At 37.7% G+C, this 25662-nt stretch overlaps 1 protein-coding gene across 1 annotated transcript in view; it reads left to right on the forward strand.

Annotated features, from left to right (window-relative positions):
- The window catches only part of PRKAR2B (protein kinase cAMP-dependent type II regulatory subunit beta), an 80299-nt gene that overhangs the window by 22743 nt on the left and 31894 nt on the right, over positions 1-25662 (forward strand). The window contains exons 3-4 of the mRNA XM_008053015.2: positions 13872-13924; positions 20801-20884. Coding sequence (XP_008051206.2) covers positions 13872-13924; positions 20801-20884 — 137 coding nt within the window. The remainder of the gene's footprint in view (positions 1-13871; positions 13925-20800; positions 20885-25662) is intronic.

The following is a 25662-nucleotide window of genomic DNA, read 5'->3' on the forward strand; positions in this document are numbered from 1 at the left end:
ATTTTCTAGGGTTTAAAGGTACCCATTTTCCATACAGTGTGGCTTCCTTTTTTTGAGTTGGAATCTCACTCTGTTGCGCAGGCTGGAGTGCAGTGGCACTCTCACAGCCACTGCAACCTCAACCTGCTATGCCCAGTTGATCCTTCTGCCTTAGCCTTCCAAGTAGCTGGAACCACAGGCATGCACCATCACACTTGGCTACAGTATGGCTTCTAAACATAAGCCAGCAATAACTTCCAGTACTCAACAGGACTGGTGGGAAAGCCACTGTTTTTGACTTCTTCTGGGACCATGTTATAGTCTATAGTAATAGCATCCTATGAGATTTTAAAATTGACATTGACTACAGGAAATTTTTGCCTAATCTTGTGTTTAGAAAATATTTTCATGTGTTTATTGGAAATTTATATATTATCTTTGGATAAATGTCTACTTAAGTCCTGTGTCCCTTTTAAATAGGGTTTGCTTGTTTTTCTGTTGTTGAGTTGTAGGAGTTCGCCCTGTATTCTGAATATAAATTCCTTATCAGAGAAATGATTTGTACATATTTTCTGTTATTCTGTGGGTCAAATATTTACCTCTTTTGGTATTCTTTATTCCTTTCACTTGATTTGAATTACTATCTGGTGTCATTTCCTTTTGTCTGAAAGAGTTCCTTTAATTTCTTGTTAGCCACATTTGGTGGTTTATCTGGCCATGAGTTCATTTTATCTTCATTTTTAAAAGATAGTTTTGCTAGATATAAAATTCTTGGGTGACAGTTTTTTTCTATAAGCACTTTGAATACACCATCTTACTGCCTTCTGACCTCTGTTGTCTCTGATGAGAAGTTAGTCATTAATTGTTTTATTGTTCCCCTGTATGATATAAATCATTTTTCTCTTGCCTCTTTGAAGATTTTCTCTGGTTTTGACTTTTAGCAGTTTGACTAAAATGTGTGTAGGTGTGGATTTCATTGTGCTTATTCTATACTGTGGTTCATTGAACTTCTTGGATCTGTAGATTCATGTTTCCATAAAGTTTGGAAAGTGGTTGGTCATTTTCTCTGACCTTTTTTCTGCCTCTTTCTCTGTTTTCACTTTTTGTGGAACTGCCATTATACACAGTGTACTTGATGGTTGTCTGACAGGTTTGTTCTCTGAGGCTTCATTTTTATTTATTCTTTTTTCTCTTTGTTTTTCAAATTAAATAATTTCTATTGATGTATCTTCTAATTCCTTGATTCTTTCTTTTGCCAACTCATGTCTGTTGAGCTGACCAAGTGAATTTTTTTTTTAGTCTCTGTTATTGTACTTTTCAACACCAGAATTTGTTTGTTTTGTTGTTGTTGTTTTAATAATTTCTGTCTCTTTATTGAGATTCTGTATTTGTATTATCTGTAATTGATTCAACATAGTTTTCTTTAGCTCTTTGATTCAATGTTTATAGTAGCTGCCTGAAATCCTTGCTAAGTCTAACAACTGGGCCCAGTTAGACACAATTTCTGTTGATTGCTTTTTGCAGAGTGTGAGTCACACTTCCTGTTTCTTTGCATGTCTTATAAATTTGCTGAATACTGGTCATTTTAGATTATATACTATAGCAGTTCTGGATTCTGATTTCCTCTCTCTCCAGGTTGTTGCTTTTCTTTGTTTTTAGTGGCTTGCCTGTACTGAATCTATGTGTTTGTCTCCACCGTGATATGCACCTGCTAATGTCTCTGCTTTTTGTTTGTTTTTATTTTTAACCTTGGCTTCTTAGGGGCCCCTGTGTCTGCATGACTTAGTGGCCAGTAATTGGTCAGAGGTTATACTACCAATTACTGAATTCTGGCAGTTTTCCAGTATGCTTAGCTTTCACTTTATGTCAAGCCATCTCCTGTCTCCTTTGAGTGTGGCATAACCTCATGGACAGCCAGAGATATATGGGTGGCTTAGTCCTTGTCCACTCTCTCCTGCCTGTCCTTACAACCTTCAGACAGCTATAGGTGCTTGGAGAGTTTATGACTATCTCGTTTTCTATTACATTTCTGGTTAGTTTGCTCGTTTGTTTGCTGCAGCCCTCCATGGGCCCAGGCTATCTGAGCTTCTAGCCTCTCTGCTTGTCTGTCGCCCAGTTCTTCCTAACCAACAGTACTGCTGTGTGGGATTTTGTTTTTTGTTGTTTTGCTCTTCTTGTGTTCTCTCAAGTTAGTCACCTCTTGCAGCAAAACTGGTAGAACCACTATACCGTCCAAGCTGGAGTTGAGGGGATGACGGGATGAGAGATGGCAGCCCCATGCAGCCATGCAGGAATGCCATAGGCTCCCACTGTCCTTACTCGAGATTAGTAGTTTTTCATAAATAAATGCTTCTTAATTTGTTGTATGCCTTTGGTTGATTTCTAGAGCCCTGATTTTTTTTTTTTTTTTAAGTTTTGTTTAGTTTTTATCATTGCCTTTCGGGGTAAGAATCTACTGTGCTCCTCACTCTACTGTACTGTAACTCTAAAAATGATTTTTAAGTACTCTAGGTATAGAGAAAGCCAAGCTGTTACAAGAGTGAGGTAGACAGTGACTCACTATTTTTTTATATGTGAATGTTTCGATTTTTATTAGGAATAGAGTTTTCAGTTTTACTTTAGCATTGTTAATGAGATATTTTTCATAACTATCTTCTAAAAAATGTTAGTGCTTTGATTCTGCTGACTGCAGAAGCTGTGTTTTCAGGAAGTATTAAATTTAAAAAATAATTTTGAAGCCAGGCTTGGTGGCTCAGCCTGTAATCCTGCGCCTTTGGGAGGCTGAGGTGAATGGATTGCCTGAGCCCGCGGGTTCGAGACCTGCCTGGGCAGCGAGACCTCATCTCTACAATAAATCAAAAAATCAGCCAGGCGTGGTAGTGCATGCCTGTAAATCCAGCTACTGGGAAGGCTGAGGCGGAAGGATCGCCGGAGCCTAGTAGGACGAGGTTGCGGTGCCCGGGAGCGGCCACTGCACTCCAAGTCTGGGCGACAGAGTGAGACACCAACTCAAAAAAAAGAAAAAAATTTTTGAAAAGGGATTAGATACATTTAAAGGAAAGACTGGTTATTAGGAAGGAAGCTTTTTATGTTTTTAATCCCTTCTTATGTTTGAGATACGAATGTTTCAAGGAATTTTTACAATTATCTCTTTTTGAGATGTGAATGTTTAAGGGAGTTTTGTAATAATTTCTTTTTGAAAAATTCTTTATTTTGGATTATAAGCATAGTACATTCTTGATGAAAATGAGGAAAACCTAGGAAGGCACGAATAGAAAAATAAGAATCATCATAATCATACTACCAAGGAATAGCTACTGCATAAACCTTGTTTTCTGCCTTACAAGACTTTTTTTCATGCGTATTTTCTGTGAGTTCAAACCATGTACGTATCTTGAAACCAGCTTAAAAAAAAACCCTAATAAAATTTGTGAACAATTTCCATGTCATCAGATATTTCTATAAAACATAATTTTTAAATGGCTGTATAGATATCAATAGTATATTATTATTTGCTTATTATTGGGAATTTAGATTTCTCTTTTTTAACTGTCATTTCTTCAGATCAAATTAAGTGAAGAGCATTTACTGAATTTGGGCGTAGGAATTTTCAAAGCTTTCAATAATATTTCCAAATTGACTTTCCAGTCCTACTCCCACCACCAATTTAGAGTTTCACCAGCAGTGTGTGAGAAAGTTCATTCTAAACTATGTATCCTGGCTAGGCATGGTGGCAACCCTTGTAATCTCAACTACCCTGTAAGCTGAGGCAGGAGAGTTGCTTGAGGTCAGGAGTTTCAGACCAGCCTGCGTAACATAGCAAGACCCCATTTCTATCAAAAAGGTAAAAATCAAATGTCAGCTGCACATTGGCATGTGCCTATAGTCTTGACTATTCAGGAGGCAGAAATGGGGGGATTGCTTGAACCCAGGAGGTTGAGGTTACAGTAAGTATGGTCATGGCACTGCACTCAAGCCTGGGCAACACGGTGAGATCCTATCTCTAAAAAATCGAGCAAACAAAAAAACACCTGTACATTCTCTCTTACACTGGGTTTTATTAAAAAACAAATGTTTGCTAATTCATTAAACTTAAAATGTTTAATTATTATTTTAGCTTACTTCCATATCTTTTGTTATTGTCTTTATATCCTACCATTTTCTTTGAATTTATTTAAAAATTTATTTTAATTCATTTAAAAATTCATTTGTTATTTATTACTTCACAAATCTTGATTCAGGTCTTGTCTTGAAGAAACGAAAGTTAAAAAAGAAAAGAAATCTAAATTGCTAACAATAAATTAAGAAAAATATCCATATGTGCTGTTGATACCTATACAGTAATTTAAAAATTATGCTTTTTGGGAATATCTAATGACATAGGAAAATGTTCACCAAATCTTATTAGGTTTTTAAATTTTTTTCCAGCAGATTTTATAAGACAAGTGTATAGTTTGAACTCACAGAAAATATGTGTGAAAAGAAGTCTCGTGAATTCCTCTTTACAAAATAAAAATGGAAAGGTTTTTTTTCTTCAAGAAGAAAATCCTACTAGGTTATTTATATGAATTTGTTTCTTTTGACTGTAAATAATAAATAAATCAGACTGAATTGTATTTTTTGTAAGTATACATTCTATATTTTGAGTATTTGGATATTGATTTGCAGTCCTCCCATTTCTGCCTCTTGAATAGTCAAGACTATAGACACATGCCAATGTGCAGCTGACATTTTATTTTTATCTTTTTGGTAGAAATGGGGTCTTACTATGTTACCCAGGCTGGTCTGAAACAACTGACCTCAAGCAACTCTCCTGCCTCACTATTTGGTTATATTGAATAGCATCAAAATTCTTATTAGATTTCTGACACTGGAGAGGCTTGACTGAAATATGTTCCCCTAATGCTCGTATTTGATAGTTTTATTACTAAATTTGGACGCCAGGAATTGACCAAATATTTTCCTATAATTCTGACTATATTTTAGTCTACATTTCTCATCCTGAAGCCATCTGGTCAAATAATACTTGCTCTGAAAATATATTATAAATTAGAAGGATACTTGTGCTTCTGTTTCTATAATTGTCTGATGTGTGTATGCTATGCAGCCTTAGTTTCAAAAACAGTAAATACAGCTATTTAGAAGCTTTAAGTAGCTCCAGCTCCACTACTATATATCTGAAAGGCAAACTTGTATTATGATAAATATGATAAATGTGGCTATATCATTCATTATCAGCTAGTATTTATATTTAGATTAGTTTAATGTGATTCATGGTCTCAAACCAAAATAAATGCCAACAGATTATCACATTATCTGAACAGTTAGAGCATTTGCACAAATTCTTGGAATGCTATTTGTTGGCTTTTTCACCAAAGAAGTATAATTCTGTTTTGATATCACCTTCGCTATTAAATTTTTAAAAAATTCATAATATTCATCAACTCACTGCTCAGAAATCCTTGAGACCACTTTCAGCAAAGTACATATATAATTTCGATTACAGTACTGTCCTCTAGTACAAATTGTTCCACTTAATGTTTGCTACTTAATAGTTCTGGAGAATACCTTTGAGGAATTCTGACGATTAGTAGCAAATATATACATGGACCTTAAAAAATTGCATGTCTTCCAAACATATTCTCCTCAGTATTATTCTTCAGGCTCTTTTTTACTATATCTGTTTATCTTATTTTTGGTCATTTGTGAGTTTTTACTTTTCTCTTAAAGAAAATTTACTGTGAATTTTTGGTAAAATATCTAGAAATGGAGTCCCTGGATTACGTGTACCTGTCTTTTCTTGGCTTTGTTTTCTTATAATATCCTTACACAAGGAATATCCAGGAGCTACAGGAAACCACTACTGATTGTGAAAGGGAATGAAGGTCCCTATGGTGTTTCCTCTGCCCTCAGATCCTGCAGGTTACTCATGACGTAAGAATTACATAAAATATTTGAGCCTATCCCTTTCTGGACTCAAGTCTCTTAGAAATGTTCCATGTTGATAGGATTCTTTTTATAGACCTGTTGAATGCTATGTCCTCTTAATTGTATCATGCTATAAATAAGTTAATTATTAAAAGAAATGGATGATGTTTTATAGACTGATATAAATGTGTAGACCATACGGTGGGAAAATTTACTGGGATCCAGTGATTGGGTATACATACTAAATGAAGTTTTCAGCACTTTGGAATCCAAATGTAGAATAAAAGTTTACTCACAAAATGAATGTGGGTTCTGGCATAGTTAGGATTTTGTTTTTCCTTTGGAGGTATCTTTGAAGAAAAATTCACACATTTTTTTCCAAACCAGATTAAGGAAGGTTTGGGTGTCTGTAGCTTTAATAATAGGAAAATGGCAAATGATAGCAAATTTGTTTATATTTGAAGCTCTCAATTGCTGCTCATGTGTGTATTTCAGAAATGCCTATCCCAGCAGTGTCCTGAATATAAGGCTTATTTGTGAGGTGTGAATAGTTCTTGATTATACAGTCACTTAGAGAAGACTGGTATATATGTGAAGAACATTGTTTTTAGAAGCATAACAAAAAATTAATAAATGTTGGAATTTTAGTCTAAATGCTTCTGTTAAAGGATAACAAAAATAATGCTCTGATAGTGAATGAATCATCGCAATTTAGTAAAATATTTAAGATACCTGAAATGTTTGTGAGACAGTAGAATATTTCATAGTAGAAATAACAGGAGAAAAATATTTTATTTTTTTATTTTTTATTTTTATTTTTTGAGTTGGAATCTCACTCTGTCTCCCAGACTGGAGTGCAGTGGCCGCTCCTGGCCACCGCAGCCTCGACCTGCTGGGCTCCGGTGATCCTTCCGCCTCAGCCTTCCAAGGAGCTGGAATTACAGGCATGCACTACCACGCCCGGCTGATATTTTGATTTATTGTAGAGATGAGGTCTTGCTGCCCAGGCGGGTCTCGAACCCGCGGACTCAGGCAATCCACTCACCTCAGCCTCCCAAAGGCGCGGGATTACAGGCTGAGCCACTGAGCCGAGGAAAATATTTTATTTTTTTCGAGTTGGAGTCTCACTCTGTTGCCCAGGCTGGAGCGCAATGGTACACTCACGGCTACCCCAGTGTCTACCTGCTGGGCTCCGGCAATCCTTCTGCCTCAGTCTTCTAAGTAGCCAGAGCTACAGGCATGCACTACCACACCTGGCTAATTTTTTTTTTAATTGTAGAGTTGAGGTATTGCCAAGTTGTCCAGGCTGGTCTTGAACCCACGGGCTAAGGCAGTCTATTCATCTCGGCCTCCCAAAGTGCTAAGATTACAGGCTGAGCCACTGAGCCCAGCCCGAAAATTTTATAGAATTTTTTTTTTTTAGGCTTGGTAATTACATGCTATAGTGATTTAGAACCCACCTAAATGAAGATTTTAAACAGAGTTTTTTAGAGAACTAGAAGGTGGTTTGTGAATGGCTGATTCTGAAAGCTCCATTGATAACCCTGGGGAGAGACAGTACATCCTAGATTAAGTGGAAAGTGTGTTTTTATCTTTTCACTAAGACAGGGTTATGCAGTTAAATATCTTGGCTAAAATCTTTATAGTAAAATTCTGCTGACATGAAGATAGCTGGCTTGGGAATTAAATATTCACTTAAGTACTGTTTAATGAAGGGTGCCAACATTTCTGCAAGATAGATAAAGAATATATTTATATTGCTCTTTTTGTAATTGAAATATTGCCTGTAACAGGGAGATTATAATAACTTTTAATTTTTGGATAAAGGATGTAGTAAAATATTGCTGTATATTAAGTAACTAAAATATTAAATTAAAACTTGAAAGGCAGTCTTAAGAAAATTGTAATTTTTTTTCAGAATTTATGAGAACCTCATTCTGTAGATTTTTAAGTTAAGGACCTTTCTCCCTGTTTTTAAGAGAAAGAGAGAGAGATATCTTGAGTTAGGACTATCATATGGTTTAGTCATCAGGGCTGCTCACAAAATTCTGGTTTTTTCGCCTTCAAGGTCAAGGTAATACTGTACTTCCCCATCTCCTTGAAGCCTTGAAATTAGGAATGATCATGTCATTTGTCTAATGAAATGTTATATTCCTTCTTGGCAGAAGAGACACGTATCACTTCCAGTCAGAAACTTTAAGAGCCAGTGAGCAATTTGCCACTGGCTTAGGGACTGGTAGCATCCCAAATTGTAGAGGCTCCTACAGCCCTCAGTAAAGACAACATGGAACAGAGTACTCACTGTCCTGAAATGGACATATTGTGTGAGCAAGAAATAGACTTATGTTGTTTTAAGTCACTGAGATTCAGGGATGCTTGTTACTGTTGTGTAAGACAGTCTAGCCTGACATATACAATTTCTATACATCTGAGGACAAGGAAGAATACATTTCTCACCAAGAAAAATAACTTTTTTTCACCAACCAAATAGTTATATATTTTACACTAACTTAATAACTACTTATTCTTCATCCATTTTTGTTAACATTTATTCTGTGCCAGTCGTGGTTCTAGGCACTGGGAGTACATCAGGAAACAAAACAATCTTCTCAGTAAACTTCCTATGCTTGATGAACTATTTAGGGAGTCTCCTTTACTGAGAAGCCTTCTTCTGTCCTTTAAGCAGCTGGCTGCTCCTTGCTCTTCGGAGCTCCTACAGCACTTTGTACATATGGACCTTGCGGCACTGATGGTATTGTGATCATTTTGTTTGTCTTGTTTTCTAGACGAAACATCTTTGTAATATGTACACATATATCATATTTTAAATAATATTACATATATAGAAAAAGCAGGTTACACCTTATATATAATGTATAATGACAGAAGAGTATACACACACACACACACACACACACACACACACACGCATACGCATACTTTGTATCATCCCTTTATTCTTTGTGTCATCCCCCATATTTCAAAAAATACTTTCTGAATGAGTAAATAAGGCTTCCGTGAGGCCTTTTGCTTCAGTGTGATTTGTGATCAAAATATGAACGTCTGTATTTTGGGCATGCTTTCTAAATGTCTGGGCTCTCTGAATTCAAATTTAAGATCGTTACTAATGGATGAGAACAGGTCTGTTCCAAATTACCTGGGCAGAAATGTGAATGACTGGAGAGGGGGGAAGCCTATTAACTTGTCACTTTGCCTCTTCCCTTTCTAGCTATAACTGTCATATCTTTATATCAGTGTTTCTCAATCTTTTTTTAAAAATTACTCCCCCACTCTGAGTCTTTTCAGACTTTTTTCCTTCCTAATTGTTCCCAGTGAGAGTTTACTCCCACAGATATACTGTTTATTTGTTTATGTATTGAATGTATATCTGTACTTTATTTTGTAAAAAGAATTAAGTTTTTTTGCCAAAGAACCAATTTTCTTGGTTGAGAATGTATACCTTAAACAAATGTTTGTAAAAGATAATTTTTTTTTCCCTCTGTAGGAGGACATTTCCACTTCAATAAGCTAAATGAAACTATATTGAGTCAGAATTCTGTTGTCTCAAACACCTGTGCTTTTTAGATAGCTTTATTTTAAGCTGATTATTATTTAAATAAGTATGTTAAAAATTTTAGTATATTGAGAACACTGAAAAATTAACTTTCATATTTCATAGAAATCAATTTTTCTCGATTAAAGGTCTCTAAACCACACAGTTGTTCTGTGCAGGCCATATTTGCCTCTCATTCCTTCAACACATTTATTGAGAGACTTCTATGTACAAGACTCTCTGCCAAAGCTGAGGACCCAGTGACTTGTAGGGTTCAGTCTGAACTGTAGAGTTCAGTTCCTTTATTCTTTTCCAGCAAGGATTCTCATATGGGTTGTGTGTACTTGTCCAGTGCAAAGCTGTTTTGATTGTATTGATTTTTAAACATTAGCAACAATATGTAGGTGACTTTGTGTGAAAATCCTGGGAGTTGATATACCCCCTTGTCTACCACACTATGTATTTAGTGCATGAAAAGATTGAGGACCACGTCCCACAAGATGTACAGTCAGTACGGTTCTTATTTTCCTGTTCTGTTCTGCAACCTGTGACAGTTGTCTGGCTACCCCAGTGCACATTACTCTGTCTTTATTGTGGGAATCTGCTTAAATTCTCAGACCATCCTATATAGCAGTGTAGTATCCAAATTCATGCCCAGCAAAAACAGGGAAACCTCAATATAAGGTTCACCCTAAAAAATAAGGCTCTGCCCCTCTCCACTGTTTAATTCCCAAGAAAAAAGAATGAAGTATATAGTTTCAAGTTATATTTCAGATTGACTAGGGTGTATAGGGCAAATACATGTCAGAAAGAATACAGAGCAGTACAGATTACCTGGAGGCTTTCGTTTGAGTGGCCATCTAGGGATAGTGCCTTTCATTCATTTATTTGTTGCACTAACATTTACTTAGCTTCTAGTTAATCTTTGTGCTAGGCCTTTGGTGAATAAGACAAAAGGCTCTCATTTTTATTTATTCTCTCTTATCCCCATTTCTTGGACAAAAAGTGTAGGAAATTTTAACACAGAGTAACTTTTCAATCATTTATTCAACATTTGAGAGTCTATAAAACAGGTGTACTATTGTGAGATATTTTTTAGAAAGATACCACCTCTGTCCTCAAGGACCTTGCAACCTTGTTTGTTCATTAATCAGTCATTCATTAAAAAAAAAAATGCTTTGAGCTAGTTCATTTGCCAGGTCAGTGGTAGGGAAATACAGAGATGAATAAGGGTACACAGTCCCTAGATGACTACAAGTCCCATCCTGGAGAGGCAAGCCGATTGCATTGTAAGAAGCATACAGAATGCTAAGTGATTAGGATGAGCTCTCCTCACTGTATTGTGAGAATGCCAGGGGTGACCATAGAAGGGAGTTTCCTGAGTTCTGTGTGGTTGAGAGGTTAAGATGTGACTCTTGATCTGACTTCCTGGCTGGGACTGGAGAGAAGGGTTGGCTTGGAAAGGAGAATATGTAGGGGATTCCAGTCAGAGGAAACAGTTTAAGTGATGGTAAGGCACCACAGCTTTACAAAACTGCAAGTGCTTTATTTTCGTTTGGCTGTAGGAGGTGGTGGTAGATGAATTCTAATTTAGTGAAACAATTGCAACATAAATGCAAGAACTAAATCCTTGTATAATATTGGTATAAGGAATAGTTTAGTGAAACAGTCCAGAAACAGATAAACATACTTATGAGATAAAGTCGTTGTCACAAATCAAAATGTGTTAAGTAATAAATAATACTGGGACAATCGATAGGCTATTTGGAAAAATAATAGTCTCATTCCATATGATTTTTAGTCGTAGCTTAGGTACTAGAAACTTAGAAATTAAAGGATTAGGATTGCCTTCTGTGAATTGAAATTTAAGATCAATACTAATGGACCAGAGGGTACTCACACACAACACACACACAAAATCATAACAGGTTACCTTAAATAACCAAATATCTTACCTTCTATGTCATCTCATTGGATGTGTCAATCCTATGAATAGGGCCAACTTGATGGGCCTCCCATACTCACATGGGCTCTGCATTTGATTTAATGCTCTGCTGTTCTTGCCCTCTGAAAAATCTTGGTTTTTGAATGTGTACATGTTTTCTTTTTGCACTGGGTCTTACAAATTATGTTGCAGTCCTGCCTTGCCTGTGAGGTTGGTCATCCCTGGAGACAGAAAACTACAGAGCCAGGCTGTAGAAGAAGATGACCTTGTGCTCTCTGGAGAATTGCAGCCAACCCAATTAAAGTGTCCCTACACATTGTCAGGACCATCTGAATTGTGTATGTGGATGCCTCCGGCTGTCTAGCCTGATACCATTAAACATTCAATTTATTTGACTAACTTTCTTTCCTCCCATTTCCTGCTCACCAGGCCACCTTTTAATTGTGATCTGACTTCTTTTGTGGCTTTCCTTCAGGGAGAGATCTAGCCAGTCATGCTGACCCCATGCTTCATTCAGGAAGTTAGTTACTTAAATTGGCGTTCGGGTTCTATGCGTCAGTGAGGTTCTGTAGTGTGAGCCTGCTTCTGAGAAACTGGTCTGCTTCTGTTAGATATCTGAGACCAAAGGCTGAAGGCCAGGACTAAATTCACTAAAGCGATTGACTTAGAACTGTGGTTAAGAGTAAGAGCTTTAGAGTCAAAATAGTCTGACAGTCCCAGAATGAAGTGTGGGTTCTGTTCCTTAACCAGGATATGTGATCTTGGCCTCCCTGTGCCCTGGTCTTTCATCAGGCAGATGACGACATTAAATTAACACCTATATTAGGGTTGTTGTGAGATTGAATGAGATATTGTGTACCTGGTCAGAGTTTCTCAGCCTTAGTACGCTTGGCATTTTGGACCAGATAATTCTTTGTTCAGGGCAAGGGCATCCTGTGTATCATAAGATGGTTAGCAGTGTCCCTGGCCTAGTAGCTTTTCTCTGACCCTCCACAGTTGTGACAACTAAAATGTCTTTGGACATTGCCAAACATTCTCTGTGGAGGGCCCAGTTGGGCCTGGTTGAAAGCCACTGGTCTAGCAAATGCTTAGGGAAAAGAAAATGTCTGATTTTATGATAATAATGGTAATGGTACTAATGATGATAATGAAGACGTTTGTTAACCTTTCATTTATCCTTTGTTCTTTAAAAGTTTATGTCTATGCTAGAATAGACTTTATATCAATTAAAGAGTAAATGTAAAAACATCTACCTTTAAAAAACTGAACAAAAAGAGGTTTCAAGTCTTAAAGATTTGTAAATAAGGAAAGGGTTTCTAGGCTCAAAAGCAGCGATACTTTGGTAATGTTTTGTGTTTAAATCATACTAGGGAATTTTCAGATGTCACTACATGAAAAGTAACAGACATGCATAAACTGTAAAAACTGTGTAGTTATCATTAAAAAGCAAATTGGATAAAATGATTGTGAGTAATAGGACAAATAAAGTGGTATTGAAAAACTGGTTTAAGTCAAAAAGAAAACCAAATACTCCTTATAGATGAGGGCAAAGGAGGAAACACAGCCTATACACATTTAAAAATTGTTCTTAACAATTTAAATTCCTCCGTCAGTTGACAAAGATCTTAAGTGATAGCATTTAATTTGTTGTACAGTTAGAAGAACCTTTTTAATTTGTTGGACAATGGATGAGTACAACCCTTCTGGAAAGAAACATATTGATATATATTACCTAAAGCTAGTCATGCCTGTGAGCCTTCCAAAAATGACATGGGAATAATGTCTACTGCATAATCTGAAATATAGGCAAATATTTACGCATGAAGATGTTTATTGTAAAGTTGTTTTAATAAAAGCCAGCTAAATGTTCAGCACTACAGGAGTTGTTAATTATAACGTGATAATCTGCAGTCCTTAAAAATAATATTTACAAAATATTTCTAATTCTTATAGTGTTGAATGAAGAAAGCAGGTTTTTAAATTGCATATGCAATATAAACTCAACTCATTAAAAAAAACTGAAAGAGCATATGCAAAATGCTAATAGTATTTGTTCCTGGAAGATTGGATTATGGATAATTTATGAAAGTTAATATAAGATTAACTTGATCATTTCATGTCAGACTTAAACCTTTTTTTGGTTATGTTCTTTTAAGTAATGTTTGGATTTTATGCATTTCCATGTGTTGAATATGAAGATAAAAGGTTGAAGCTATGTTTCTCTGAATAGAAGAAAACAAAAAGCAGTTGTCAATGTCTTAAAATGCAGCTTTATTTTTAAAGAAATTCCTTTTAAATTGTGATATGAAACCAGTTTGGGGGAGTAAAACTGCTTGCCTTGAATGAGGTGAATTAATGTTTTTTTACACAGTAGTAGTCTTTTTATTCATGGAATTTTAAAGACATATTTATTGTAGTATGGTTTTTGATGAAAAATTTTCAAACTGTTCGTTTTTATATTTGTAGTATGTGCAGAAGCTTATAATCCTGATGAAGAAGAAGATGATGCAGAGTCCAGGGTATGTAATTTACTGGGTGCATGAATTTTAAATTGGTACTCTTATAATATATAAGGAAAATAATAATAGAAAAGGTGTTAACAGGCATGAAGGTTAACAGGAGACATAATGATATTATTTTGGCTATTTCTTTTCCTAGTATCACCTCCAATACCCTCCTCCTCTGAGTCCTATAGAATGATTTTTATCCAAAGAGTATCTCTTTGAATAAAAAAAGAGATGAGCATATATGCTCACTGCAGTTGTGGTTTTTTTTCTTTTGCAAAGTATGTCCTGATGCTAAAGAATGTTTTCAGCCATTTTTCTCATTGTGATGTTCTTTTTCTTAGTGTTTCTAGTAAAGAAAAATATTGGGAAAGACCTTCTACTCCTATTAACTTATAACAACAAAAACTTACTCTGAAGCAAACAAATCACAGTAAAATCACACCCAACATATCACAGCAGTTATTATTATTTTTTAATCTGTGAGTTTTGATGGTTGGCTCAGCAGTGGACTTCTTGGAGGCCCTAATGTTTTTGTAAGAATTTGTCCAATGTGTTTTCAGGCAGTTTTTAAGCTGTGTCCTTTAGCTCAGTTCTCCTATTATTTATTCAGTGAAAAGTGAACTAAATAAGAGATTACTGTGCTTGAAAATGGAAAGTAATAATTTACTTTTTTTTTTTTTTAAGCTCATACTTTGCAAAAGTGCCCCTTGTCTCTTTGGCCTTAAAAAGTATAAACAAAAACCTATTTCTGTAGCTCGGAAAAGTACTTAAATAAGGTGGAGTTTTAATATGGAAAAGCAGATTCTTCCCTAAGTCATTACATCATTAAACTCCCCAAAATGTATGTAAAATCTAGTGGTAGAAAGATCAGGAGCTTTTATAACACATGAGATCTTGAAAGTACTATTTTGCTCCTGGACCCATAAGGATTCCCAGCACCAGGATAGGGGAGGTCATTTCTCACTACCAGAACTTAAATTATTTTGATGTCTATAAATCTCAGCCTGGAAATTATGTTAGCCTTAGGATCAAGGTATTGTTACTAATCTGTGACATGCTGTTACCACTCTGTATAATCTGAAAAACTAGACCTTGCGTGTGGAATACTTTATGTATGTATCTAGCAGAAACAATAATGGGTGACTTGCAGACTACACACATTCTTTATATTTGTGTATACATGGATATGCTAAAATTTAGGAATTTATTTATTTATTTTTTGTTTGTTTTTATGAGTTGTAGTCTCCATCGCCCAGGCTGGAGTGCAGTGGCACGCTCATGGTCACTGACCTGCTGGTCTCTGGTAATCCTTCCACCTCAGCCTTCCAAGGAACTATGGGCATGCGTTACCACGCCTGGCTAATTTTGTTTTTTTTTTTAATTTTAGAGATTGAGGGCTCGCCAAGTTGCCCAGACTGTTCTCGAACCCGTGGGCTCAGACAATCTTCTCACCTCGGCCTTTCATAGTAAAATTTAGGAATTTAGACAAGGTTGATGAACTGGCTTAAATTAGTAAAAATCTAAATTAAAGAGCATTAACAGTACAGTTTAAAAATAACATACACTGTGCCATGCACAGTGGCTCACCCTATAATCCTAGCACTTTGGGAGGCTGAGGTGAGAGGATTGCTTGAGCCCAGGAGTTCTAGATGAACCTGGGTAACAGTGAGACCTGGTCTCTACAAAAAAATTAAAAAACTAGCCTGGTATGGTGGTGCATAACTGTAGTCTCAGCTACTTGAGAGGCTGAAGCAGGAGGATCACTTGAGCCAAGGAATTCGAGCCTGTGGTAAGCCATGATCCTGCCACTGCACTCCAGCCTGAGTGACACAGTAAGACCCTGACTCACAAGATTAAAAAAAAATAACAATAGCAGTATCTCATTGACACCAAAACTGTTAGGTCTTAAAAGGAATTTTAGCTACTGTTTAATCCATGAGATAGGCAAATTTTTTTGACCGGTTTACTCCAACTAATTTCTGATGGTTTTGTTGGAAAGACTACACCAGTTAGTATTTATTTGGCTGTGTAAAAGAACTTAATCACTTTGAAATAAACGTAAAAAAGAAAATACTGGGGAGAGATTATAGGACAAATGCTTGGAAATCTTATAGAACTGCTGAAAGAGATCAAAAGCTGAGCAGAAACTAGCAGGCAGGAGCCAGATCACCTCTGGGATCCTACAAGAGCAAAGGTACAAGACTTAGAGTATTGTCTTTGAAAGGGACTCAGCCACCAATCTTACTTTATTGCTCTTTCTCTCAGTTCAGAATTCTAATTTCCCAAGAGTTTCTGGTAGACCCAGCTTTGGCCAGGGTAGGGGCAGGGCCAGAGAGTTGGCCACTTGAGAACCATTTCTATAAATAAGAGCAGTTCCTAGAGGAGGACGATTCTGTGGACTGGTCATTTACCCTAAGAACTGTCCCTTGTAACATCTTTTAAAGCTGTTTTTAATAGTTTTGAGGGGTAAGTAATATATTAGTTATAAGTTAATGATGGTAATAGAGTGCTTTTAGGTTCTCAATTAGGTTGAGTATTCTCTCTTCTAAATATGTTACTAAAAACTGTACTTATTTTGGTCATAAAGACTACAAGGCAAACTGTACTATACCCTTGGGAATGATTATTACAGACTTCAAAATTAATTAGATCTAGAAGGACAATGGGAAATGTCTATGAGGAAAAAATATATATGGTATTTTGATGAAATAGCATTTTATTTGGATATTTTGTATTATTTCTGGGATTCACCAAATCCTTAAGTCTCTGATATAAATGGGTATTTATCCTCTGATGTAAATTCAAAGAAAATTTAAATACTTAAGATTCATTTTGGAAAATGACAAATTAAATTTTAGTTGGAATATGTTTAATAAATCAGAATTTAAGAGGTATTAGTATGTAGAAACCGGTAGAGAAGAGCTGATCAATTTAAGAGTGAAGCATTTCTTTGTTCTGTTACTCTACACATTTTTTTAAATGCCTTCTGCATATCTGGCCAGGTATACAGTGGTGAGCAAAGTCTCTGCCCTCTTGGAGCTTAAAGTATAGTAGGAGATGAACACAGCAAACAAGTAAATTAATGGATAATTACAATAATAGAAAGTGCTAAAGGGACAGTGAAACAAAACACAACCCCCCAAATTCGCAGGGGTCCTAATTCTGTGGAGTGATTGGAAAAGGCATCCTTAAGGTGAGATTGGAAGGATGGATGGGCAGGGAGGGAGAGAGTCTTGCCAGGAGCTCATGGCGCACTGAAGCTTGACCTGAACCCATCAGAGAGGAAGGCAGCCGAGGTTCTGAGCAAAGGCAGGAGGGGTTGCGCTAAGTGGCTGAAGTGAAGGTGGAGAAGGAAGAAATGGTGGCTCAGCCTGTAATCCCAGCACTTTGGGAGGCCGAGGTGAGTGAATTGCCTGAGCTCGTGGGTTCGAGACCCGCCTGGGCAACTTGGCGAGACCTCATCTCCACAATAAATCAAAAAATTAGCTGGGCGTGGTAGCGTGCGCCTGTAGTTCCAGCTACTTGGAAGGCTGAGGCGGAAGGATCGCCGGAGCCCAGCAGGTTGAGGCTGCGGTAGCCGGGAGCGGCCACTGCACTCCAGTCTGGGTGACAGACAGAGTGAGACTCCAACTCAAAAAAAAAAAAAAAAAAAAAGAAAAAAAGAAAGAAATGGGACTTCACAGCAAATGTGATGGAATCCATTGAGGCTTTCAGCAGGAGAAGGGTGTGTTCTGATTTAAATTTGTAAAGGATCACTTTCAGCTCAGTGTGGAGAATGAATGGAGCAAACATGAAGAAGTCTTATACAGTTTCCTCTTGCTTAACAAAACAGATATACAAGATTCTTTAAAGAAAATGTCTAAGTAAACCTTACTGTTTTCTGATTTTTTAAATTGAAAGACAGCAGAAGCTTACAGCAGGAGCTGGCAGACTCTTTTTGTAAAGTTTATTTATTTATTTTTAGCCAAAAGTGCACTATTTTCAGAGAGTAAATATTTTAGACTTTAAGGGTCATAGGGTCCCTTTTGTAACTCCTCAGCTGTGATGTTGTATTACAGCCATAGGTCATACTTAAATGAAAGAGCATGTCTGTGTTCCATAGAAACTTTATTTATGGACACTTGAATTTGAATCTCATATAATTTTTATATGTCAGGAAATATTTAAAATATTAAATATTTTTAATATTTAAATATTGCATATTTAAAATATTTAAAAATGTAAGATCATTCTTAGCCCAGAGGCCATGCAAAACCAAATTTGCCTGCAGGCATATTTTGCAGATTTCTGGTTTGGACTCTGTATCTGACTTGCTTGGGAGAATCCTGGCTCTGCAGCATAAAGGACTGGGTCACTTGGGAGAAGTTACTTTGGCAAGTTCATTTTCTTAACTCTAAATTTGTACCTGCTTCATGAGACCTGTTACTAGGATAAAATGTGTTAGTATTTGTAAAGTCCTGAAAATAGTACCTGGCACATATTTATGTGATTTTTGCTACATAGATATTTGTTAAACAAATAAGATTTTTACCTGAAATCAGAGAAAATTAATAAAAATGAAAGTGACCTCTAGCACAATACAAATCACACTTTGGGTATATAGCTGAGGCCTTAGTGATTCAGAGGCAGGTCTCTGAGTCAGAGTCTCACTTTGTCACCCAGCCTGGAATTTAGTGGCTTACTCATGGCCACTGCAGTCTCAATCTGCTGGACTTAGGTGACCCTTCCCCCTCAGCCTTCCAAGTAGCTGGAACCACAGGTATGTGCTACCCACGCCTGGCTAATTTTTTGATTTATTGACGAGGTCTCGCCAAGTTGCCCAGGCTGGTCTCGAACACTTGGACTCAGGCAATCTTCTCACCTCTGCCTCCCAAAGTGCTGGAATTACAGGTGTGAGCCACCATTCCTGACAAGGCAGATCTCTTATGTGGAATCACACCAAGCCCAAGAAGAAAAAATGTAGAAGAGCATCTTCAGAAGGAAGTGGTTCCAAGGCAGAGGAGCCAAAGCATCAGAGACTGTCCCCAGTTTCTGACTGTTGCCTTTCCCCCAGGAAAAGTGGGATTACAGTGGGAGGTTTGTAATAGATAAGTGGCGCTGACTACTGAAGAGTGATGCCAGGGAGAGAGGAAAAGGGAGACAGGAGGAAAACTGTAGACAGTAGAGTTGGCAGCAGCACTGAGAGACAAAGACAGCTTAGAACAGAGATAACTGAAAAGAACAGAAGTAGCAGGAGAAAGAAGAGGAAGAAGGTAGACTTCAGTGTGAAGTCTTCATGGGAAATGAGTGGGTCAAGAGAAAGACTTCAATTGACAGCAAGAGTGAAGTGGGAACTTTGTGATGCTGATGTGGTCTCCCCAGCCTTTCTGAGGTTAGAGCTGCCAGCAGGCAGACATTTATAGCTGCCTCACTTTGAAGTTCTAGATGGATTTTGCGAATTGAGACATAACTTTTTGGTTGGTTTTGCTTTGTTGTGTTAACTTTCCGTATTTGAAGTAGGAATAAGTGAATTTTGATGGTGTGATTTAGTTAATATTTACATTTTAAAACTTTCTTGTATAGAAGTGAACTAGCAGGCACCAGGCTCTGCTTTTTCTGTGTTCGAGTGCCATCTTAGAACCTAGTCTGAGATGAATATTGGCCAGAGAGTAAACGAGAGTTTACATGTACTTTACCCTTAGAGGGAAAAACTCAGTGACTTCTGTCACTAGCCAGTAGTCTTTCATGTAGTCCCTTATAATACATATACATAGCATGCATATAAATGACTTACATATAAATAGTACACCACTATTGTAAATGTCCTCAGTTCTTCTCAAGCTTATGCTTTTCATTAATTTTTTAGCCACCTGATATGGTTTGAAATGCTGATTTAAATTTTCCATTGTGAGTTTTTATATGTTGTGGCTGTGAAACCCACTGATGCCTGGCTCTGCTTGCCCTGACGGTGGGCAGGTTGGTTGAAGAGGTGCAGCACCTGCTTCTCAGTTCCAATGGTCACCCTTGGAGCAAACATTGCAATAGGAAAAGGTGGTGTATAGATCTGTAGGAAGCCTACTCCATGTCTGCTGCCTTTAGGACTATCCTTTGCTTCTCTAACTCATTTTATAGTTACAAACGACTAATGTTCACAAACGAATGAACATTTTGACCCACGTCAAGTAAGCCTCCTGCTGGTCAAAAGGGACTTAAGGGCTGGCAAGTCAGATTTACAGAGGAATTTCTGCCAGCCTTCACCCTCCTGGAATAAAAGTTTGGTGAGAATATAGCACTCTGGCTTTCCTTGACTTCATCCTAGAATGAGTGCACTCATACTACTTGGATTCATTTTCCTTTGAACATACATTCTCTTGGAGTAGCAGTGCATGGTTTCTTGCTTTCTTCTGAAAATCACTCACTGTGGAGGCAGTTACATACAATATGTATAAAAATGTATTTAGCATCTAATGCAATATACATTTAAGAACTTCCTTGCTTCCAGAGACTTTGTTATGATTCAAAAGAAAGAGCTACATCCTGAAAGAGGATTAAACTCAATACAAACAAAATAAAAACAGTCTCCAGTTATTCATTGTAAGTGCTGTAACCTGCTGTCCTTTGGGCTTTGGAGTCTTTTTAGCCAATCACAGGCTTTATATAATGAACTTGCTAACTTGTGGGAAAACATGTCACCCCACCGAGACAAGTTATATTTCATTCCCCCATTTGGTGGACTAATAGTTACTAGTCACCTAAAGAGAATCCCAGGACTAATCTAAAGTGAACTTGAGCACTAACTTGATGTTCTTTCTAACATCCTTACTGACTTTTGTTAGATTTTTTTTTTATATCTTTGAGTGAGATGGTACTGACTAATGTCTTTGTTTTTTTAATTTGATGTCCTTTTAGATTATACATCCAAAAACTGATGATCAAAGAAATAGATTGCAAGAGGCTTGCAAAGATATTCTACTCTTTAAGAACCTGGATCCGGTAAGATAAATACTAATAATAGAAATTTTTTTTTCCTTGTGCCAGTTGTTAAGAAACCAGGCAGGGTCTTGAATTTTACCTTCTTTACTGGCTAGCATCACCCAGGGGCATGGCAAAGGCCCCCTTGTGGATGCCTGCACCATGCAGTGAGTTGTGCTGCAGGAGAGGAATGAGTCTGAGAGTACACTGTTGGAGCAATAAGCACGCCTGGGGTGTTTGTTCTGGGGAAGACATTATCTCATCCCTCAAGGCTTCTTGTTCCAAACACAGCCCCGAGAAATACCTGGTAAAGACAAGTTAGGACCTTGCATTCTTCTTGCACCCTGCGGGAGTATGCAGAGATGCTGGGGTCCATGGCAGTTTGCCTCTCTCCACTAAGTAGTATTCAGATTGTTATACAGATTAAGAGTAATGTTTCACTTGGCTTTCAGTTGGGGAAATTCTTTTTGTTCTTTGTAAGGATTTTGAAATCACTAATCTTTGGTTTGGTATTTCTAGAATACCCACTCTTAGTATGAGTGGGCATGCTGTTCAGATTTTGCCTTGCATTCTGACTTAGATGTTCTGCTTCCTTCATCTCAGGTTATGTTTACACACTGCTTTATAGTCATTTAGGAAAGAATCTCTGCTGCCATGCTCCAGATGTCAACACTGAGTCAACATTTGTAACTTACGTCAACCTTTTTGTTTTGTCAAACTCAGCATCTTCTACTTTTTAGATTGATGTCCTAGAGGAGGAAGCATTAAATCAAGACCCACTCTTTTAAGATGCGATTTTCTTAAAAATGACATCTTTATCACGATTGAGATGCAACATCATATCGATTCTTCTAGACTGGATCATGCTTATACCCTGAAATAATTTTTAAAATCTCCTTTGTTTCCAATATTTGTTGATGAAAAGATACCAAACTCATTGTCTGTAGACATTGTATTTTAAGATGGTTTGTTCTGGACAAATATGAGTGACCTTGGGCCCATGACACCATCCTCAGAAGGTTCTGCCATGGTTGAATGGTAGCTTGGTTATGTGCTATTTAGGACAGAAGTTATGAGAAACCCTAAATCAATACATGGGAGATTTACACTGGTTGGATCCAGGGAGGGGGTAAGGGTAGGAAGGTACCAGCTATAGGTGGATTCAAAGGTTTTCTGATTGACACTATTCAGCAGAGACACCTAAGGAATCTTGAAAGCAGTAAAGGAAATGAGTAACTTGAGGAGGATGGGGCACTTTCTTGATATGTAGATAAAGTGTTATGGGTGGCAACAGCAGACTTCAGACTGAGTCAGAAATCATCTAAAAGGTCCACAAAAGACAGCTTTATAGGGTTATAAAATACTTTGATTGGTCCTTCTTTATCGACAGAGCCAGGTTGGCAAGTAAATCGCATTAAAAAGAATTTTTCAAGGAACAGGGAAAGTTAGAGTTTAACTGTTATATCATGTCCCCCAGGAACATAAATGACGGTTTGTGACTTTGGAGATCTTATTTTAGGTCCACACATATATAAGTCTCAGTCCAGATGACTGGCTTTGACAGGCCTGAACTTGACCATACCAAAGATCCATCAGCCACTTCATCTATCCACTTTCTTGAGGGCAGGAAGTGTGACTTTTGAATCTTTAAATGATTCTTGAGGTAGCAGATGTCACTCAAGGCTCTCTGCACACACCAGGCTCTCAAAAAGAAAGTGCATATTTAGCAGGGCTAGGTGGCTCAGCCTGTAACCCAGCGCTTTGGGAGGCTGAGGTGAGTGGATTGCCTGAGCCCGTGGGTTCGAGACCCGCCTGGGCAACTTGACGAGACCCCATCTCTACAATAAATCAAAAATTAGCCAGGATAGTAGTGCACTCCTGTAGTTCCAGCTACTTGGAAGGCTGAGGCAGAAGGATCGCTGGACCCCGGCAGGTCGAGGCTGTAGTGGCCGGAAAGACCACTACACTCCAGTCTGGGTGACAGAGTGAGACTCCAACTCAAAAAAAAAAAAAAAAGAAAGTGCATATTTAATCTTAAATAATGGTTTTGGATATGTATGCTATTTGTAATAAAATGATGGTATTAAAATAATACCTAACTCAAGTCTTTTGAAAAGTTACACCAAACCCTTGAACTTGTGGTGTGAATTCAGCTATTCAGAGTGGCCCTGGTATATTCTTTGTCTTCCAAGTTTATCTGTTTAGTTCGCAGCTGTACCAGCAGGGGGTGGTCAGTGCTGAGGAAAGAGACCTGGTTCAGTATCCTGAGTTGATACGAAGCCGGCCTGTGGATCAGATATTCTTTAAGTCAAGGACCAATTTTGCTCCAAATGCACACAGAAGACAGCAGCAAAATTAATCCTTAGTTTTACACTTAGAGGTAGGCTTCAGTCAAGGATTTTCTATTTTTGGCTAGAACTTTACATGGGAGAATTTCAGAGGTCACCAAAAACAGTGCTTTTTAAGCTTTAATATGCCTGTGTATCTTTGGGGCATGTTGTCAGAATGAAGGTTTGGATTTATTTCTTATTTTTTTGAGTTGGAGTCTCACTCCGTTGCCCAGACTGGAGTGTAGTGGCATACTCACAGCCACCCCAGCATCGACCTGCTGGGCTCCAGTGATCCTTCTGCTTCAGCCTTCCAAGTAGCCAGAACTATAGGCATGCGCTACCATGCCCGGCTAATTTTTGATTTATTGTAGAGACGAGGTCTTGCCAAGTTGCCTGGGCTGGTCTCTAACCTGCGAGCTCAGGCAACCCACTTGCTTCAGCCCCCCAAAGTGCTGGGATTACAGGCAGAGCCACTGAGCCTGGCCTAGGTTTGGATTTAGTATGTCTAGAGTGGAGCCTGAAAGTGTGCATTTCTCACAGATTTCCAGGTAATGCCAATGCCCTGTCCCACAAAATACTTTAAATACCAAGGACTAGAGTTAGATGTGAACAAGTTCAAGTCTAGTATTTTGTTACTGTTACATTTATTCTGTTTGCATAATTTCCTATTCCAATGTAACAGTATTTTAATGCTTCAGCAGTGACTAAGCAGTGATTTTCTGGTGTCTATACACTCAGTGATAAACAGACAAGAATAAAATAGTTGCTAGTTATATTTTCCTGGGATGCTGCCTATTCTGTTCTGTCCTCTAAATTAAATGTATCTTCTTTAGCATTTTAACTTTAACTGTTTTAAATCATTGTGAAAATTTTGATTGCATTTAAAACAATTAAAAAAACACTTTTGCTAGTACAGTCTGACAGGGAGCGTCTTTGCTTAATTAAAGTGATTATTTTTATAAACACAGACATTTTTTAAACTTCTTTCACTGCGTTACTGAAGGTCTTTTTATTTTTATTCTTTTTTTTTTTTTTTGAGTTGGAGTCTCACTCTGTCACCCAGACTGGGGTGCAGTGACCGCTCTTGGCCACCGCAGCCTTCCAAGTAGCTGGAACTACAGGCGCACGCTACCACGCCCGGGTAATTTTTTTTTTTTTAATTTATTGTAGAGATGAGGTCTCGCCAAGTTGTCCAGGTGGGTCTCGAACACCGCGGGCTCAGGCAGTCCACTCACCTCAGCCTCCCAAAGCGCAGGATTGTAGGCTGAGCCACCGAGTCCGGTTTGAAGGTCTTTAATATACAGTTTTATTTATTTATTTATTTATTATTTTTTAATTTATTTTGAGTTGGAGTCTCACTCTGTCGCCCAGACAGAAGTGCAGTGGCACGCTCCCGGCCACCGCAGCCTCGACCTGCTGGGCTCCGGCCATCCTTCTGCCTCTGCCTTCCAAGTAGCTGGAACTATAGGCGCGCGCTACCATGCCCAGCTAATTTTTTAAAAAATTTATTTATTGTAGAGATGAGGTCTCACCAAGTTGTCCAGGCAGGTCTCGAACCCGTGGGCTCAGGCAATCCACTCACCTCAGCCTCCCAAAGCGTGGGATTACAGGCTGAGCCACCGAGTCCGGCTTGAAGGTCTTTAATATACAGTTTTAAAGCAAGCTCATAACCAGGCGTAGTGGCTTACACCTGTAATCCTAGCACTTTGGGAAGTGGAGGCAAGAGGATTGCCTGAGCTCAGGGGTTTGAGACCAGCCTGAGCAACATAGGAAGACCTCATCTCTATAATAAACAAATAAATAAAAATTAGCCAGGCATGGTGGCACATGCCTGTGGTTCCAGCTACTTGGAAGGCTGAGGTGGAGAGATCACCTGAGCCTGGCAAGTTGAGGCTGCAGTGCACTCCAGCCTGGGCTACAGAGTGAGACTCTGACTCAACACATCCATTCATACATACATACATAGCAAGCTTATAAATGGAAACAATAAAAGCTCGTTAATGAATTATCATTATTGAATGTTTTATAGGGAAGAAACAAACATATTTCCATAGTTGTTTCCAAAAGATATTTTTAAAAATTTGAGCTGAGATCATCTCAAAGTCTTTTAGAGATGATGTGTGATATAACTAAGTAAAATTTTATTTTTCTCAACAAATTGCCATCTGGAATAAGACATTTAGCCATCAACATCACTGACTTGAGGTTTTAGGTTAAACTCAAATTTTAAGCAGTCTTGTAGTTTTTTTGTGACATGTAAGGTATTTATAGTAATACAAATACATTTTAATTGAATGTATTTAACTTAATTTAAATTTAAATATTCAAATCATATAATCTTCTTATCATGCAAATTCTTTCATTTTAATTTCCTGACTACTCACTATGTTTCAAGACTTGTATAAGGTGTTGGAAGCCAAAAAGATATTTAGAAATGAGATTCTTGTCCTCCTGGAACTTATAATTTGA

This window comes from Carlito syrichta, unplaced genomic scaffold (genome assembly GCF_000164805.1).
Source record: "Carlito syrichta isolate Samal-C Ts95f unplaced genomic scaffold, Tarsius_syrichta-2.0.1 Scaffold287776, whole genome shotgun sequence".
Taxonomy (NCBI): Eukaryota; Metazoa; Chordata; class Mammalia; order Primates; family Tarsiidae; genus Carlito; species Carlito syrichta.